Source organism: Diplotaxodon limnothrissa, linkage group LG20 (genome assembly GCF_057381915.1).
Source record: "Diplotaxodon limnothrissa isolate DT_005_m linkage group LG20, D_limnothrissa_male_GT1.1, whole genome shotgun sequence".
In the NCBI taxonomy this organism is placed as follows: Eukaryota; Metazoa; Chordata; class Actinopteri; order Cichliformes; family Cichlidae; genus Diplotaxodon; species Diplotaxodon limnothrissa.
This window is the reverse complement of record NC_140615.1, coordinates 1,945,458-1,962,932: the sequence shown is the minus strand read 5'-3', so window position 1 is coordinate 1,962,932 and position 17,475 is coordinate 1,945,458. Positions and strand designations below refer to the sequence as shown.

At 41.1% G+C, this 17,475-nt stretch overlaps 1 protein-coding gene across 1 annotated transcript in view; it reads left to right on the top strand.

Annotated features, from left to right (window-relative positions):
• Nucleotides 1-6,469: 6,469 nt before the first annotated feature.
• The window catches only part of cacna2d3a (calcium channel, voltage-dependent, alpha 2/delta subunit 3a), a 127,647-nt gene continuing 116,641 nt past the window's right edge, over nt 6,470-17,475 (top strand). The window contains exons 1-2 of the mRNA XM_085343849.1: nt 6,470-6,594; nt 6,879-6,960. Coding sequence (XP_085199975.1) covers nt 6,470-6,594; nt 6,879-6,960 — 207 coding nt within the window. The remainder of the gene's footprint in view (nt 6,595-6,878; nt 6,961-17,475) is intronic.

The window sequence follows — 17,475 nt, the reverse complement described above, 5'->3', positions numbered from 1 at the left end:
TCTTCCTCTGGCTTTTCACAAGATGTCTTCGACCCTTTCGCTGAGTCTTTCGCTGAACAAGCTGTTTCTTTCTTTCAAGATTGACTGCTTGTCGGAAGAAAATGAAACAATGGCGACTGCTGCGTGTTTTCCTGCTGCACTTGAGCTTGTAGCAGAAAATGTTCAGTTAGGTCTTACAAAGTGCAAACATTAAACAAAAAACACATAATATTAATGAAGCGCCTGAATTATTAAGAATAACTGAACGGGAGTTTATTATTTGCTTCTTGAGGTTTTGGGGATGAAGGCAGCTGCTCGCTGTATCCGGTTTATGCCTCAGGCCTCCTATGCAGATATTCTCAGCTGAAAAATCCCAGCCATAATACTCTCCACTTATCCAAGGAGGAATTCCTGAACTTTTAACACAGAGGATCTACTTTAGCTCTACAAGCTAAAATGTATATCATTTTGCACCTTTAACCCCCTGTAACAAACTTATTTAAAGTGCAGATTTTAGCTTTCATATAATAAATATTGATTCTGGATTCTGACAGAATATTACCCCAATAAGTAAAACCTTTTATCACATTTTCTGAATGTTTCACAATTACATAGAAACAGCCACAGTAATTTTCTAAAGAGCAGATGCTAGTTTAGAAAATCAGGCTACCTTTCAGCAGCACTGCAGGAAAGCTTTAAGAGTCCATGCAAGCACTGAACTTTTTATGTTTATAGAAGCTACTATGATCCATCTAAAAACCTTCATCACATTTTTTCCAGCATTGCAGGAAAGACCAGTGATCATTCATGCTTCCTTCTCTGGTGGTACACAGGTGACATGCCAGGCACACGCCAAGGCTTCCACCATTTCTTGTTGTACATCCTTTGCAAGCTTGGTGCAATTTGTCCTCAGGCTCATGAATCTGGAGTGCAATGGGTATTTTGATCTATGACAGTGCATATTCCAGGGGCAGCAGTCTCATCAAATAAAGTTGAATATTTCTGTGCCAGTGCTCATGGGGGAACGCTCTTTTGGCATCTCATTATTAACTGCATTTAATCAAAGCATTCACAGAGCAAGGTGAACTCTGAGCCTGACAAAGAATTATTTAGACTGTTCTATGACATTCCCAGTGGGACTACACCTGTCACTGTCTGTACTCATAAACTCACTGATGGTCAGTCTAATCTCTGCAAGCATCTGCATATGAATATGTATCATCTGGACTGAAAATGTTATGATTTACAATTGTAGTCCAAGTTCGTTACTCACATTAGGGAAGGCTCCGGCCACACTGTCTACATAAAGTATGTGAAAAGTTATGTCACTATGGCGAATATATTGGGAACAAGTTGGTTTGATAAGCTTTGTTCGACGAGCAATTTTCCAGATATTCATGTATTGTTTCATCAAGCTGCTATTCATTGCTTTCAAATGCATATCTTTAACTCTGGTGCTAAAATACCACCTAAATGTTGTTTGAGGCGGGTGGGGGAGGTGGTGATGAGGGAGAGATTCAAATAAAATCCTGAGGATGTTGGGAGCATGATAAAAAGCGAATGTGGATGTGGTCCAGCTGAAGCTCACTGAAATATCATCACATCCAGGTCAGTCTGCCCGGTGCTGCCACCCTTGCCTCTGATCTGTATTCTGCAGTTGTACATAGAAGTGACCTTGGTGACAATGAGCTGCCAGAGGCAAGAATAACAGGTAACCCCGAGGTCAACCTAGGGACAAAAGAAAGGAAAACAGCTTTAAAGCTTTCATCCTTAAATTAGTTTTAGTCTCATTTATGTTTATATAGTATTATGTGAATTGTTTATTACTTTTCTATCTATCACTAACATCAGTATAATATTAACTAGATGAGTCTTTCGAACACTGGATCTACAACCATGAATCTGAGAGGTAGATTATTATGTCAATGGGAGTTTCCAGCTAGTATTTAAACACAATAATAGAGTGATGTCAGCTGAGGACTGCAGAGGCAACACAAACCATGCTTTTACGCGCTAAATCGTCCATATGTCCAACATAACAAAATATAGCAAAAATAGGACTGGAGATGTGACAGTGTTATTTTTTTCTTTGCTGTAATGTCAGGCACAGATCTGCTAGCAGCACGGTACACTCTGCTCTGTAAAATCAGGTGTGATTACAGCCCCGAGAACAGAGGAAGTTGGAGCACTGAGGCAAAACGAGGGATTTCATGGCTGGAAGCGAAGACTTAGTCATTAGACTTGTGTTTTCTTCTCTCTGATGTAACCCATTAGCCCTTTACTGTCTAGAAATATGTTATTACATTAATTTTTTTTATGTTCGCTAATAATTTCAGTTTTTTCTCACTACATTAGCTTCATCCCCTGGCAACTGCATGCTCTTTATTGCTTTCAAGGTTGACTGTACTGTGTGAACGAATCCCTTGTTAATCCAGATTTTAGCGCCCTGCCTCGCTGCCCCAACCATGCAGAAAAAATGCATGGGTTTGCCTCTAGCTGATATGCATGGAATTATATGGAAGCATGTTTTTCTCCTAGCTAGTAACTAGAACATTTTTTTTTTAATTTCATAAATATTATCAGTCACTTCTGTCCTAACAAGCTGTGTCTTTCGTGTCATGGCTAGAAGCTGTTGCATCTCTGGGTTTGGATTTAAGGGGACCTGGTCATTTATGGCATCCATGAAATGTGAAATGGGGGTGACTTTGCGCAAAATCTATTGTACTCAACAGTGTAAGTGATTACAAAGCATTAAATAAGTTGTGGAAACAAGAAAATAACAACTACTCAGAGAGAAAGAAAATATAACCCTACACCTTTGCTGTGTTTCATTTGTTTTCTACTTGGCCATTCCTTCCACCTACTGCATCTCCTGTTATTCAGATCACAGTGCTTTTAAGTGAAATGGTCGTACTTAGTCGCTCAGTGATATTAAAACACACAATAACACACTCAAGAACTCTCTGGGAGACATTAGCTTTGTGGATAAAAACTTCCATTCACAGAGAAAAATCACTCCAACTTCCACAGCTGATATTTTCTTCATATTGTTCGGGTTTCTTGTGTTTCAGATGCTCTGTGTGATGGGTAATCTATTTACCTCGTGAAAAATGATGGTTGGATTTCTTCTCAGTCTTTTCTTTGTGCTGTAGGGCTGCCTCAATATTAATAGAAATGGGAGCAAAGTGATGAGAAACAGGAGTTAAACTCTAGTGTTTCTCTTTATTTGACTAAAAACGCAGAATACTGGAGCAGTTGTGTTTTTGCACTGTCAGGCTTTGCAGTTACTTTGCAGCTGAAATAATGTGATAAACAAAACTGCACGTCCTGTAAAATAAGAACAGTATGTTAAAAGTAAAATACGGCACACTATAATCTAACTAATATATAACTAGAAAAAGAAACAAGGCAAAATATCCTCACATTTAGTTTCTATTATAGATTGAACACCAAAAGCAGTGAATTCTGCATTTCTAATAACCTGATGTGTTTTTTGTCAGGCTCTCCGTACATTGTAAATGTACATTCCCAGTTTCTAATGTAGGTTTTCTGTTACTGTGTTGTAATAAATTGGTCAGTTTCTTCATTAAGACTGTTCATGAGAACATTTAAATACCATTAGCATTATTCACACAATGTACACAAATGTGCAGCCTAATGTGTGAAACGTACAGGGTTTTTTTCTCATGAAGGAACCTGATACCTAAAGGCGGTCATTGTCCGTTTACCTAGCCTGTTCCTCCATGGTTATCACTCCCTCGGAGTTCCTGTCTCATGGAATCTCCTTCATGCTCTTCAGTTTCCTGTTCAGGAACAGCAAACCTTCTGGTAATGATGATACGTATTAATGTGCCATCCTAGAGGAGTTAGACTACCTGTGCAACCTCTGTAGGGTTTCACGCTAATAGTAGTGACAATGATCCCAATCAAGTGCAACACTAGTGAAAAAAGCAGTCAAAACAGATGAGGAGGGAAAATGCTTCCACCTGTAAAACCATTCCTGTTTTGGGGATTGTTTCATTGCTGCCCCTCGAGTGCACCTGTTGTTCATGTCATTAACACCCAAACGCAGCTGGAACTGATTAACAACCTCCCCTGCTACTTAACTGACCAGATCAATATCCCGGTGGTTTAACTGACTTAATGTTGTAATCTGATTAAAAACATGTTCCTTTATTTATTTGAGCAGTAGTCATCTTAATTAAAGTCTCTTAACACCAGTCCATCCTTGTTGTGGAAGCACAAAGAGTTCCAATCAATGTTCAGGTTAATGTGTTGCAAGAAAATAAGTTACAAAGTGATGTGTTAAGTAACACATTGTTTGCATTAAACTAGATGTAAACTGCAGGCCAGAAACTGTTGATTCCATGCAAGCATCTGCACAGACCACATGCTGATACAAAGCTACGAACTTTTATATTATCAACTGGTAATTATGTAGCATGGCATCACAGGTCATCTTGTGGAGTAATGCAAAAGTAATGTAATGAATTGCGTAACGACTTACTCTCTCCAGAAAGTAATTAAGTAGGATAATGCATTGCTTTTTTGGAGTAGTCCCGACTCCTGCGGGAAAAATAATAAACATAACTGTTAAGTAAAAGTCATATAATGAAATCTTTCCCCATTTATGCCATTTTAACGCTTCATGTCTGTCAGTAGAACGAGCTATTAGAGTTTTTGCTTCACTAATTTACTTTTTATGTAGATTTGTCATCCTCGTGGCCAGAATCGACACAACAAGTCCCAAAGCTGACTGAATGTGACTTCCCTCTGTAACAATTATGGGTGTTTTGTATGCTTGACCCAAGCCTGCTGTTCACACTGGTGTTCGACCCATATATGTCAAAGGTGACTGTCACGGTTGACGCTGGCCAACCGTGTGGTTTGAGGAAGGAGGACCCAGGCGCAGAGCTCTGAATGCAAGCAGTGCGTTTATTTACAGCGAATGGAAAATAACAATAAATCCTCAGTGCGTTCCTGACTCCTGTGACATATCCTCTTCCCAGTGTTAGTGTTCTTTGTCCCCACTAATCAGTGTCTGAGCACCCTGTGCTCGCTGCCCTCTCGTCTCCACACTTCTCCTGGGGAGACAACAAAGAGGCAGCCGTCAGACACGCCACAATGCAGCAGAGTAAACTTACTAATTAGTCAAGAGACTAACGTGAAGCCACGCAACGAGTCAGAGAGAGCTCCACCACACTCTTAAGTAGCTCCTCCCACGAGGCTTGATCAGCTGCAGGTGTGTGTGCCAACCACCTGGCAGGGCCACACCCACCAGGCCTGAAGGTGCCTGTAAACAGGTGCTCCCAGATACACCTGCATCCACCCACCTACACACACACACACACACACACACACATACCTGCACGCTGGGAGAATGAGGGATAGCAACACCAAAAACACATATAATATAATACAAGTCCATAACTGCTCAGGGACCCTGGGTCGCTGAGCAGTGACTCTTTTGTAGGCATGCAATCTTCTAAGCAACCCCTCTGCAGGGGTAGAAATAGGCTATTCAGTCAGTGTTGATCCCCCTCCTGTGGTTTGCCAGAATCCTTCCTTCTACGTGAAATGCGATCCATCACAGAGGGTCCGTTGCCTGGGGGTTCTCATCCTCTTTCACAACCCATATGCCCACACACTGCCAGAGCAGACTTATCTGGTCCTTCCCTTTTTCTACCAAGGGGCCGGACACCCCGATTTCCTGCTGTCTTTTTTTTAAAACATACACACTTTCTTTTTTTGTTCTCCCACTTTCATCAGCACTTTAGCAGTAATTCCTGCTTCAGTGAACTGGGCATACAGCGCATGACTTGATCTGACATGAAAGCTAAAGGCTATAGCTATTATAGCCCTGTGAATGAAGAAGACGGAGAACGACAGGGGCAAGTCCCAAGTATGGCGCAATTCAACAACAACAACAACGGCATCCTCTGTAGCCTTTCCTCAGACTGTGTGTGTGTGTGCGTTTCCGAGCGCGCACCAGAGTGCGGGAGAGAGAGAGAAAGTGAGAGAGAAGACCAGTCGCTTCATTCAATTGGAGTGGGCGTGCTCTTGTGCGCTGCATCGTTTGATGATCTCCCCGCTTCCCCCCCAGAACCTCCACTCTGTGCTCTCCGTGGCTGAGGTCGGCCAATCTAAGCGACCGAGAGGACTTTCCGTGCCGGTGAACACGAGCTCCACTTTCCGTCGCTCGGCATAGCGGGGTGCACCTCACCGGTCAGCGGGGCCACACCGCAGCACTTTGGATAACTCACATAGCTGAAGATTCTGCCGTTTGCCAAAGCGCATCGCCGCGTCCCACGCCAGCCGAACAGCTGGACATGTTACCATGAATAATTTAGTCAGTCAGCACAGGTGACTTTTAAGCTCCCCATTTTATTTTTATTTTAAAATTTGGATTCTCTGGAGGGAAAAATCTCTACGGTGGCAGCATAAGCTCAAAACTCGCTCTGAGCGCGTAGGGGCGTTATTTTTGCCCAAGATGCAGGTGGATCGGAGCGGTGTGCTTTTCAGTGCTGGGTCTACGTGGCTCCTCTTACTTTTCTCAACTCTAAGCATCAGGGTCACGGGGGTGGGAGGAACCCACCAAAGCATCCCTCCGTCTGTGTAAGTAGATGTCCTTTTACGCGAAAGTGCTGTTTCAAAGTGGTTTCAAAGCAAGACTTTATACAAAGACAAAGAAAAAACCCGGCAGTGTGTCCTCATCGCTTCAGTCTTTTATTTTATTTGAATGCACTATGTATATGTATATATATATATATATATATATATATATATATATATATATATCAAACAACTTTATCTTCACTTTAATCTATTTATTTATTAACTTGTTTTTTCCCCATTTCTGGTTTGGCCTGTGCACTGTGCCTATTTTTTAATATCCGCAGGGTGAAGCTCTGGGCATCAGCGTTTGGTGGGGAGATGAAGTCCATCTCAGCAAAGTATTCTGGGTCGCAGCTGCTGCAGAAGGTGAGCTGGTTTATTAACAGAACTCAACTCTTCAGGCGTCAAAACAGAAGTACACCCTTGAAGCTTTAAACAATATTCAAATTTCCAGATGGTTTATCTTAGGTAGGTTTTTTCTTTTCTGTGAACACTAAAAGAAAGACAAGGTTGTTAAAAGAGAGTCTTTTAACAACTGTAAATATGTTTTTTATTATTTAAAAAAAAGATTTGCATTCTTGGGGAAGTACCGAGGAGTGAATATACCCAGTACACAAACTTCACTTTGTTCAAAACTGCATTGATGTGATTCTGCAGCAGACTGTTTATTTAAAAGCTTAAAATACCTTCTTTTTGAATTGTTGGGTAGATGTGAAACATAACGCTTGTGAGAGAAACTGAGTGGTGTTGGGTAATTTTCGAGTTGAGAGAAATGTCACTTTTCTGCTCTTAAACGGCAGGATGTGTGCTTTTTAGCCACTTGAGAATCAGTAATGCACTTTGACTGTGTAAGCATGGATTTAAAAGCATATTCGGAACACATGCCATTTAAATAGGTGTCATTTCTCAAGCACTGCGTTCATGCACACACACACACACACACACACACACACACACACACACACACACACACACACACACACACACACACACAAGTTTACTGTCAGAAAAAAAGCATTAAGCTATATTTCTCACACATGTAACACCCCCTTACCTCTTTTTATGCCTCTCTGCAATCTCTTTTCGGCGCTCTTCCACTCTGCTTTGTGGCATTAATGCAAGATTCGAGTTATGATGGAATGCAAATTTCCCTAATGGAGGACCACTTTATGAAGCTTGAGTTAAAACTGGCTAATGGATAATTAGTGGATAAAAGGCCAAGTTGAAACTAACCTCTCAGTGGGCAGTCAGACAAAATGCTACACATGTGGCCACAATCTCAGGACTCTGCTGGGTGCAAAGGACCACCCTGCTGTAAGGTGTCACACAGGCCAGGGTGGAGGTCTGACGTGGAGCAAAGAAAACGGGAGCCGCGTGTGTCATGTACAGTTCCACGCCCAACGTACGTGGCCACACACTTCATATTCATGTGCGCAGTCACATCGTTATACGTGGGCCTACAGCATGGATTTCATCAGCAGCTGATAAATCAAATCACTTTTTATTGTCACATCACATGTGCAGGCACACTGGCACAGCACATGCGAGTGAAATTCTTGTGTGCGAGCCCCACAAGCAACAGAGATGTGCAAACACAACAACACAAACGAGCAAAATACAAGAATGGCCAACCTGAAACTAATAAATATATGTACAATATATAATAGTGTATGCATTTCTGGATGTGTATACTAAATATTTTCCTACGTGTGTGTGTGTGTGTGTGTGTGTGTGTGTGTGTGTGTGTGTGTGTGTGTATACACATTTTTACAAATTAAATAGTAAAAAAATAAAATAAAATAATAATAATAATAATAATAAAATATATAAAATATACAGAGTTGAATATGTGCAAAACAAGTGGCACTTATATACAGTGTGGAGTGCATAATGTTGAAGTTCCAGTAGTGAAGCTGAGGTGTCTATAAGGCAGCTGACTGGTGTTATCTTTTTGACAGGATAAAAACTGTTCCCCCTTTTCATCTTTTTTTTTTCTGCCTCCAAAAAGAAGATAACCCTCCTACAGAGTAATGACCTCTTTATGAAATGCAAATTAAGGCCCCTGGGTTAATTGAGCAAAGAACAGACTTGGCGACCACTTTGTCAGGAAAGTGCATTTTCCACACTAAACTGTTATGATGCAATTGTGTCCACATGCACAGTCCCACAGGATGTGCAGGATGTGTAAATGCACACATACATACACACCTGTAAGTTTTGCTAACAAGTCACATCATCCCATCTATTATGCCATGTTGTGTGTCCAGTCTAGTCCAATAGCCTTTGTCCAGGAATGCTGAGAAGGGAGCACATGTACCTTGAGGGCACATATGCTTTTAAATAAGCAGAAAGAATGAAGCATGTACACTGTTGTACACTGAGACGAGGATGGTAGTGAAGAGAAAAGACTAAAACGTGCGTGTGTTTTTCCCCCAGGCAGAGGACAGATGGACTCAGCCTCTCTTCAGTTATCTTTCTGACCCTAGCGTAACTAAACTCCCTTGGAAATGACGATACTTCTGTATGAGTCGCACACATGCCGCTTTTTCGGTTCAGCACCATCTTCGCCATCAAACCAGCACGAAGAAAGAAATAGTTTCTAGTGGACAAATTGCAAATTTTAAAGTTTCCTAATTACTTTGTTGCACAGAATATAATCTAAACAGTACGCTAATCTTAATTACCCTGGCACAGAAGTACCATGAAGAGGAAATGGTGCTCAGCGGCATTTACACTTTGTTTTTTAACAGTTTTGTGTTGCACCTATTGTGCTTCATGCTGCTTCTTTGTGTGTCAAATTAAAATGCCGCTAATTGAATTCGATACTTCCTTTGTGTTGACTCTGCTTTAATTTGATGCTTGATTTGACTTCCTATTTAATCTTCCTTAATAAGAGATATTCTACAGAAGTGCACAAGTGTTGTTAATCATAATTAATAGTACAAAGCCTAGAAACAGTTAACTTACTCAGTTAATTAAGCAGGAATTAACAGCCCTAATTCAAATACGCTAGTATACTAAATTAATATTGCCAGAAATAATTCACATAGATCTTTTCAGTAATTTCAGTGAGAATAAAAGCAGAATAATTTTTAAATATGTTTATGACTTGGGTGACTTTTTAGTATGATTCTCAAAAGGATTTGAGCTTCATCAATTCAAATCCATTTGAGAAATTTCAACTTTAGTGCAAAGACACTGATTTGTTGGGAATAAAATCAGTTGGGAGCAGATTTTTCTTTTGTCCTTCTTCTGCGGTTCTGATCTGTCATCCCTTCCCACGCCATCGCTCCCTTCCTATATCCATCGGAAACAGCTCTTGTTTCAAGGTTATACCAGTCAGGACACGTGTGTGTGTGTGTGTGTGTGTGTGTGTGTGTGTGCTTGTGTGAAGAAGAAAAAAAGCTATGATCAATAATGCCTTCGGTCTGTTACAAATCCAGTATTAGCGACTCATCTTCTCATATGCATACTAGCGGTGCATGTTCAGCGCAGTGTAGCTGTATTCGCACACACAGATATAAAGGAAAGGAGATTTCTGTTGGAGACACATTAACCATCTCCCACTGATAGTTAGAATTAGCTCTGTGTGTTTTACCCTCTTCACTGCTATTTTGTTGAGATCTTTAATTTCATGTATCATTGAGCAACCTGTCTATAAGAGCCAGGCTGGCTGCGATGGCTGCGTCTGTGTGCGTGTTGTTGGCTGGCTGGACCAGTTTTCAGCTCGCTGATGTTATGGCTTTCTGGAATCAGAGAAGTGGGACATTATGCGAGGCTGAAATAACTTCAAGCCTTTTGGTAATGGAAGATACAAGAAAAATGATCAGGCAGCAGGATTGCCACTGTGGCTGTGTGAAGTTTCCTAATGCACGTCTGCGATCCTATTTTTAAAAGCATAAGCTGAATCTGAGAGCGAGGAGTAGGCAACAGGGTACGTGCTTGCACCGTGTGCGTTAAGTTAGCATACCTAAAGTACGTTAAGCGTGCTCAGTCGCACATGCACACACCATCTCTCACACAGAGGCACATACGCAGAGAAAAAGAGCAGAGGGTGACGTGAAGGTGTAATGATGTGTGACAAGGCTACGCTGGAACCGATTTGCTTGGGTGGGGAAGAAGAGTGTGCGTGTCTGTGTGTGGGTGCACATATAGTTTTTTTATGCAACGATGCCACATCATTTACTCTTACAGAAGGGCTTAATGGTTTAAGGCACTGGCATGTCAGTTGACAAGAATCCTCAAGAATGAGTTGAATAAGACCGAGCTAAGTGGCTCCTCAAAAAGAAAATAGTTGTTAAGTTCTCCAGTCAAACGTGCTCCACGTGTGTCTCTCTGAAATCGAGAGAAAAGGTTAAGGAGGATAAAAAACAGCAAAAAATTTGTTTTGCTGGGATTATTTCAATTATCTTAACAGAATTCATTTAATTGATGGATGGACTAATCTTCAAGGAAGATGAAATATGTGTTTATATGATATAGTGACAGTGTTCATCTTGTAGTTTCCATCCCAGCAGCGCACACTGTGCAAAGCTTTTCTTAAATCTCCTTATTTTGGTGAAGTATTGTCAATAAGAACGTTTGGAAATTAAAACTTTCCAGTTTGATATTTACAAAACAAATACGACATGTGATTAAATGCTATCATACATCGGTCAATTCTGCTTTGTATACACTTGTATTACAAGCCAGTACTAAGCGGTTTATTTGACATAAGCTTTCAGAAATCTAACGAACACATTAATAAAAACACAAATGATCATTTATGTCATTCGGTGCCATATCAGGATCTTCTGAAGGATGTTTTACAACTTGTAGAAAAAATTCTGGTTTTATTTCAAATTAAGATTTTAGTCACACTAACCAGTTTTAACAGCACGACTAATTGCCTGCTTTTGAAATGGAAATGATTCGATATATATGTATATTTAAATATATATTTTTAAACCCTCATTTCAAATTAATTACTTATTTGGAGGACAGCATGACTGACTATAACTTATATAATTTAAATTTCATTTAGCATTTTTTATTTATTCTACAAATGTTGTGTAATTTTCATTTTAAATAAAAGAAGAAGAACCTTTTTTCATACATAAATGAACGTTTCTATGTTTACAAAGCAAACGGTCTCTTTGTTAGCAGCGGGTCTGTTGCTAAAGTGGGAATGAAATTCTTAATACACCCAACGGGTCTTCCAATAGCCATAGTTCTCTTTTTGGAATTTTATGGAGAGATTTTAAATTCTGCAAATGCACCCAAATTACACATTGGATAATAACAAGTATCTATAACTGTGACTACGTTATATATTAAGCTGCAGAAATTAAGGGCCATGGTAATTATCCTTCAGAATTACATTTGTAGATAAAGCTTTAAAACAGCATTTAGATATGTGAATATTATCAGCTTGTTTTATAAACTTTGAAAAATGTCCTGAGGTGTGTGGCCTGACTAAAGCTTTTCTAAAATTGTGGCTCATGTAAGTTTTCACTTGACTATCAAAAAACAGAAGAAAAAATACTTATTTTGAAGAGCACTTTTATTTTTGTCTCTTTTTGCCCTTTATTTGACTTTCTATTTCTATGTGCATGCGTGTGTGTGCGTGTGTTTATGGTTGAAGTATGCATGATGGTGCCAGTCTGCTGCCAAGGGTGGGTGATGACTGAGGCGTTCCAGTGTAACACGGTGTCAGTGAGGGGGAGACGGCTGCAGATTAGATTTAGCTTTGGGAAAATTGAATAGCTGTCAGGTTTGGTTCAGCATGGCTGGCAATGAGGTGAGAGAAGGGAGTGTGTAAGGGTGTGTACTGATGACTGTCCCGCTTTCCCTTACCTCCCCCAACCCTCCCATCTCTTTCCTCGCTTCCCTCTCCCACCCTCACTTGTTCTCATTGACCAAAGTGTGATCTTGCTAAATTTGACTCCTTCGCTGCTCCTAGATGGCAAGAGGTGAGAAAGTGATGTGTGTGTGTGTGTGTGGGTGGACAGGTCTGAATACCCCTGTGAGGACCAGTTTGAGTTTCAGATCAGGGGAAGGCATTTTAGAAGAAGCGAGGACCTTTTCCCTCAGTTTTCCCTTTTTCACACCCTGCAAACAGCTTTTTGAAGGATAAGGCTTGGTGTTATGGTTAAGACTAGAATTGGCTCAGGGCATAGACAGTATAAGAAATGGATGTAGCTGCAGTGACATCATCCACTGGTTTATCCTGTTATGAAGCCACAGTCTTGTTGTCCCATAGCTTTTCCCTATGCCTGGCAAATCCATATTCAATCCATAATAATTTGTTCAATATATTCACTATACATCCTCCTTCATCTCACCTATGTCCAAATCATCTCCACCTTGCTTCTCTAATTTTGTCTCCAAACTACTCATCCTGAGCTAAAATAAACTGCCCGTTGGCACAGGAAAAAGTATGTATAGGTAAAGCTAGAAGGAACAACACAATCTAACAAGCGATATCTTCTGATGAGGAATAAAGGGAATAGTGCCATAGCTACTAACTTTCTATGTTAAAACAGCAACACACAGTCATTAGTGTGAGATGCTGAAAGTGAAGCCAACGTCGCACTGCCAAGAACTGCTGTTCCTTGAATGGCCACTTGAGATTGGCGCCAAATTGAGGCACTCCGTGTCTGTAGCGCTGGTGACTTGTTTAATTATTTTAATCCAGTTCTGTGACACAGTATATAGATTCCTGCACTGACACCATGCCCTAGGAACCTGTGCTATAGTTTTAGTGAGTGGAATTTCAGTATTTTATTTGTGACCCTATCAGATAATTAGAAGATAACTGCGTCTGTGCAATGCATTCATCACACTACAGATGCACCTTTGTTGCCAAACTAGTATTAACTTGAACTATATGCTCGACCCTCCCACCTGAATATGGCAACTAGCTTAAAAAATGCTTTATAAGAAATCATGCTCACTTGGTCCATTTTTCTATGCAAATAAGGGTCTGGATTCATAAATCTGTTAGAATTACTTGTGAATAATAATACAGACAGTCCCTCTTAAATGAATTTTATTTCCCTGCAGTCTGGCCACAGCCTCAGCTGATTGTTAAGGTTAGGTTAAAGGACTAGCCTCTGTGAATGTCCTCACAAAGATAGATATGTAAAGGTGTGTGTAAGCGAGGAAGAGGAAGAGCAGGAAAAGAAAGAGGAATGCCGTGTCACAGAGTTAATTACAGCGTTAGCTGACAGGAGTGAAGCCTGTGCTGCTATCCTTTCATGTCCTAGCTGGCCTGCTTTAGCCAACACAGCCACTCACTCATACTGTAATTAGTGCTTTGTTGGTGAGAAAAGCTTGAGAAAGCCACTATGAATCAAACACCCTTTCTTTACTGTAGAGAGCTCAGGAGCAAGCAGTGAGGTCCCTTTGCTACCAGATTAAAGAACTTAAATTCTTAAAGAGCTAAACTGCTGACATTGTATTTGTGAGCTTAGAAAAGTCAAGTGCCTTTTGATGGCTTGTTGTGTGGTTTTTGTGAGTTTTCCCCAAATTCTCTCCAAGTTGATTTATAAAATTTATCTGTATATATATTTGATTTAGTTGCTGATTTACATTTGCAAAGAAGCTAATTTTTGTGTCCAGTTCCTGACATTTCCGCCAGAGATGGACAAACAAACATATACACACCTAGTGTTTGCTTGGTGCTGCTGGGATGATGAATGTGAACTTTGAAGATAAATATCCACTGTCATCGGCGGCTCAGCTCTGCCTCTGTTGCCCTGCAGATAAAGAGGATCTCACTGTGGCTGCACAGGACATTAATGAACACACACACAGATTTGTGTAATTATGACAGATTGTTCACCTGGCGTGCACCAGACTCAACTGCATACAGAGAGTAAAGATTAGCCAACTTGGTAAAGGGGTGGAACTAGTACTATTAAGCACATTAAGGCGCGCAGCACCGTGTGAAGGACTGTCTGTGATTTGCAGCTGTCGACATCAATCACATAGCCTTTTGTCTGGATCCACCCTGCATGCTGTAGGTAAGGATTGCTCTTATAAAGAAATGCTGTCAATAGGAAAATGAACATCGTTGTCATTATAGCTGCGCCATCAATCACAAATCCCTCCACGTATGTGTCTATGTGTCCTAAACTGCTGCATGCTCAGGTCTTTCTTTCTTTCTTTCACTTTTGTGGCTTTCACCTTTCTGTCAACTCTTTCCTTTGTCAATATTTTCACCCATGCATTTATGCACTTCTTTGCATCTCCCTCAGTTAATCTTCTCTCCTTCCCTCTCGCCTTTTCTCTCAAAGTCTCTCGACTCCCTCCATCCCTCTGCTTTAATAATGGATAGGATGCAGCTACAGCACTACAGAATACATGGAAGCCGATCTTGGGACACCGCAGTGTTCGGAGCAAGTGTTAAGCCCACACCCGCAAAAATAGTTCCGCTGGCTGTAGCACAACGCCCTGCACTCGGTGCTCTTGCTGACAGCTTTTGTCCCAAGTCACCCTTTTGCTTCTACTTCAGCTGTGCGAACTTACACACACCCACATAAACACATTTAGTTTTACTGTGCTCTATGGAGTCCTTCAACACGCCCTGTTTGTACAACACTTCTTATAGACTGTAAGAGCGCTGCCAACTCCGGCTCAGTGGGACAGCAGTGGCCCCTCCTCATCATGACCTTCACCTGCACTTGCAAGCAACTAACACATGCACACAACGCAGGGTGGAGGAGTACAGTTGTAACTGAATAGCAATGTAGCAACACACATGAGTATTATTAACAGATCTTGTCTGATATGCATACTAAAACCCGTGCATATACGTCATTAAATGTATTATAACTTCCCTGTGTGTTAGTGTAACGGAACAGTAATAGTGACGCATACATTAAATGACTACAGTAAATTAGCAGTGCCTAATGTGCGGATGGCATAGAGGCAATGCTGAGCAGCAAGCAGTGACGAACGATTACTTGCATAGGACACTGGGGATCAGTATCAATCAATCCTGACCTGTATTGATTACATGGTGTTGTTTGGCATGGAACAAAGACAGAAGGCATCAGAATAATATAGAGCACAACTAAGTACCTCAGACTGCAGCACCACATCCATAAAGTGAGAATTTAAATTCCATTGCTAGGTGTGAGAGTTTGTGATGAAATTAAGACGATGCAATAAGCTATGAGACAGCTGATTAGACCAGATGTTAGACACTGGATCAAATCAATGATGTCAATAATAATGATCACTTTCAGAATAAATGTGTGTTGAAATCAATGCTGTGTGTGATGTATCTTTTTAATATGACAAAATGTTTTGTTGTGAATTTATTTGCCATTTTTGAAACTTTCTGAGGGCTATGATGACCATATTTTCTCTCTACTGTTATCTGTTTGCTTGTTTGCAAATAAAAGGTAATGCTGTCATGAACAAATAGCCAAATATACGGTCGAACACCTTGATGCTGAACTGATGGTGCAGCACTGTTAGATGTGCTCGGAGGAAAGTTAGACTTGTTTGTACACTTACCAAGTGGCTATTTTGTAAACCTTATCAGAAGCTTTTAAATACTAGTTGTATTAATGTGGCTTAAATATGAAATAATCTAATTATTTCATAATCAAGCTACCTGAAATTCGCATGTCTTTAAAAAGTTAATATTTAAAGTTAATATTTGCAGGCTATCAGAATCAAAACTTTGCAGGCATTTGGTAGGTCATCGTTGTTTTGTTCTATCTTGCTAAACAATTTTGTGTTACTGAACACAATTCCTGGTTCTTTGATGACAGAGTGAGGTGTATCACTATGGGAACTGCCTTGGCGTGACCAACTACAGAAGCTCATATGACACCATATCTGTCCATGTTCATCCTAACACAGCCAACCAGCCCCTCCTCATTCTAAGCAGTGCTCAAGCAGGGAGGGAAGTGTTGGTGAAACACCTCACTCTGCTATCAAAGAACACTCTTTTTCTCACTATGGGAGATGTAGCTCACTCCAAGATTGTGCCAGCCCTCTGAAGCTATGCTCCGGCACTACTCGAGGATCTCAGATCCTGGACCCGAGGCACTAGATTCCAGCAATGCCTGAGCCAGGGATGACAGTGCAGCAACATCCAGCTTATTAAAACACACAAATGTCTGTAGTCGAGCTTGCTGCCGGAAATTTGCAGCAATTGGACTGACACATCTCCGTGTAAAACCCAGGATGGTGGGAAATGCTAGCAGCTCTGCTGTGGATCACCGGGATGATATATCCATCACCAAAGGTTGGGTTGGGTCTCAAACATGCTTTAGTGAATCCAGGATCCATGTGCAAACAAGAGAGTTAAATTGAATGAGTCTGTAATTCATTAACTCGCTTGGCTGTGGTTAGAGCCAACAGCGGAGCAGTTTTAAGAGAAACTTCAACCTGGTGTGGGTGAGGATGGTGTATCTCCCTGTGCACCTAAGACAGAAACCCCTGTGATTGGGAGTGGCCTTGGCTCATCCGTTAGAAGCTGAATGATTCTGCTATCCAGTGTTTGGATGGCCACTGTGGAGCTATTAAAATTAGTGACAGCCCCTGATCCCTCACTCTGATTAATGCTGGAGAGATCGGGCTGAGCAGGGGAAAGCATAATGCAGTGTGTTTGGCCATGGGTGGGCCAGCGGATCCACGAACCGCGGGGCATCTGCGTCTAACAGGAAGAAAATCACTGGACAGTTTGTGTTTTAGAGATCTACGGAAGCCTGGCTCTATCTCTGCCATATCTGCTCCATAACCTGCAGGTGCAGTCTCCATTCTCCGAACAGTGTGTACAGAATACCTGGCACGTGAGTGGCTTAAAAGGTGAAGAGCCATGTGCTACGGCAACTGTGGAGTTGTCTGTTTTCACTAAAACATGTTGCCCCCGGAGACATG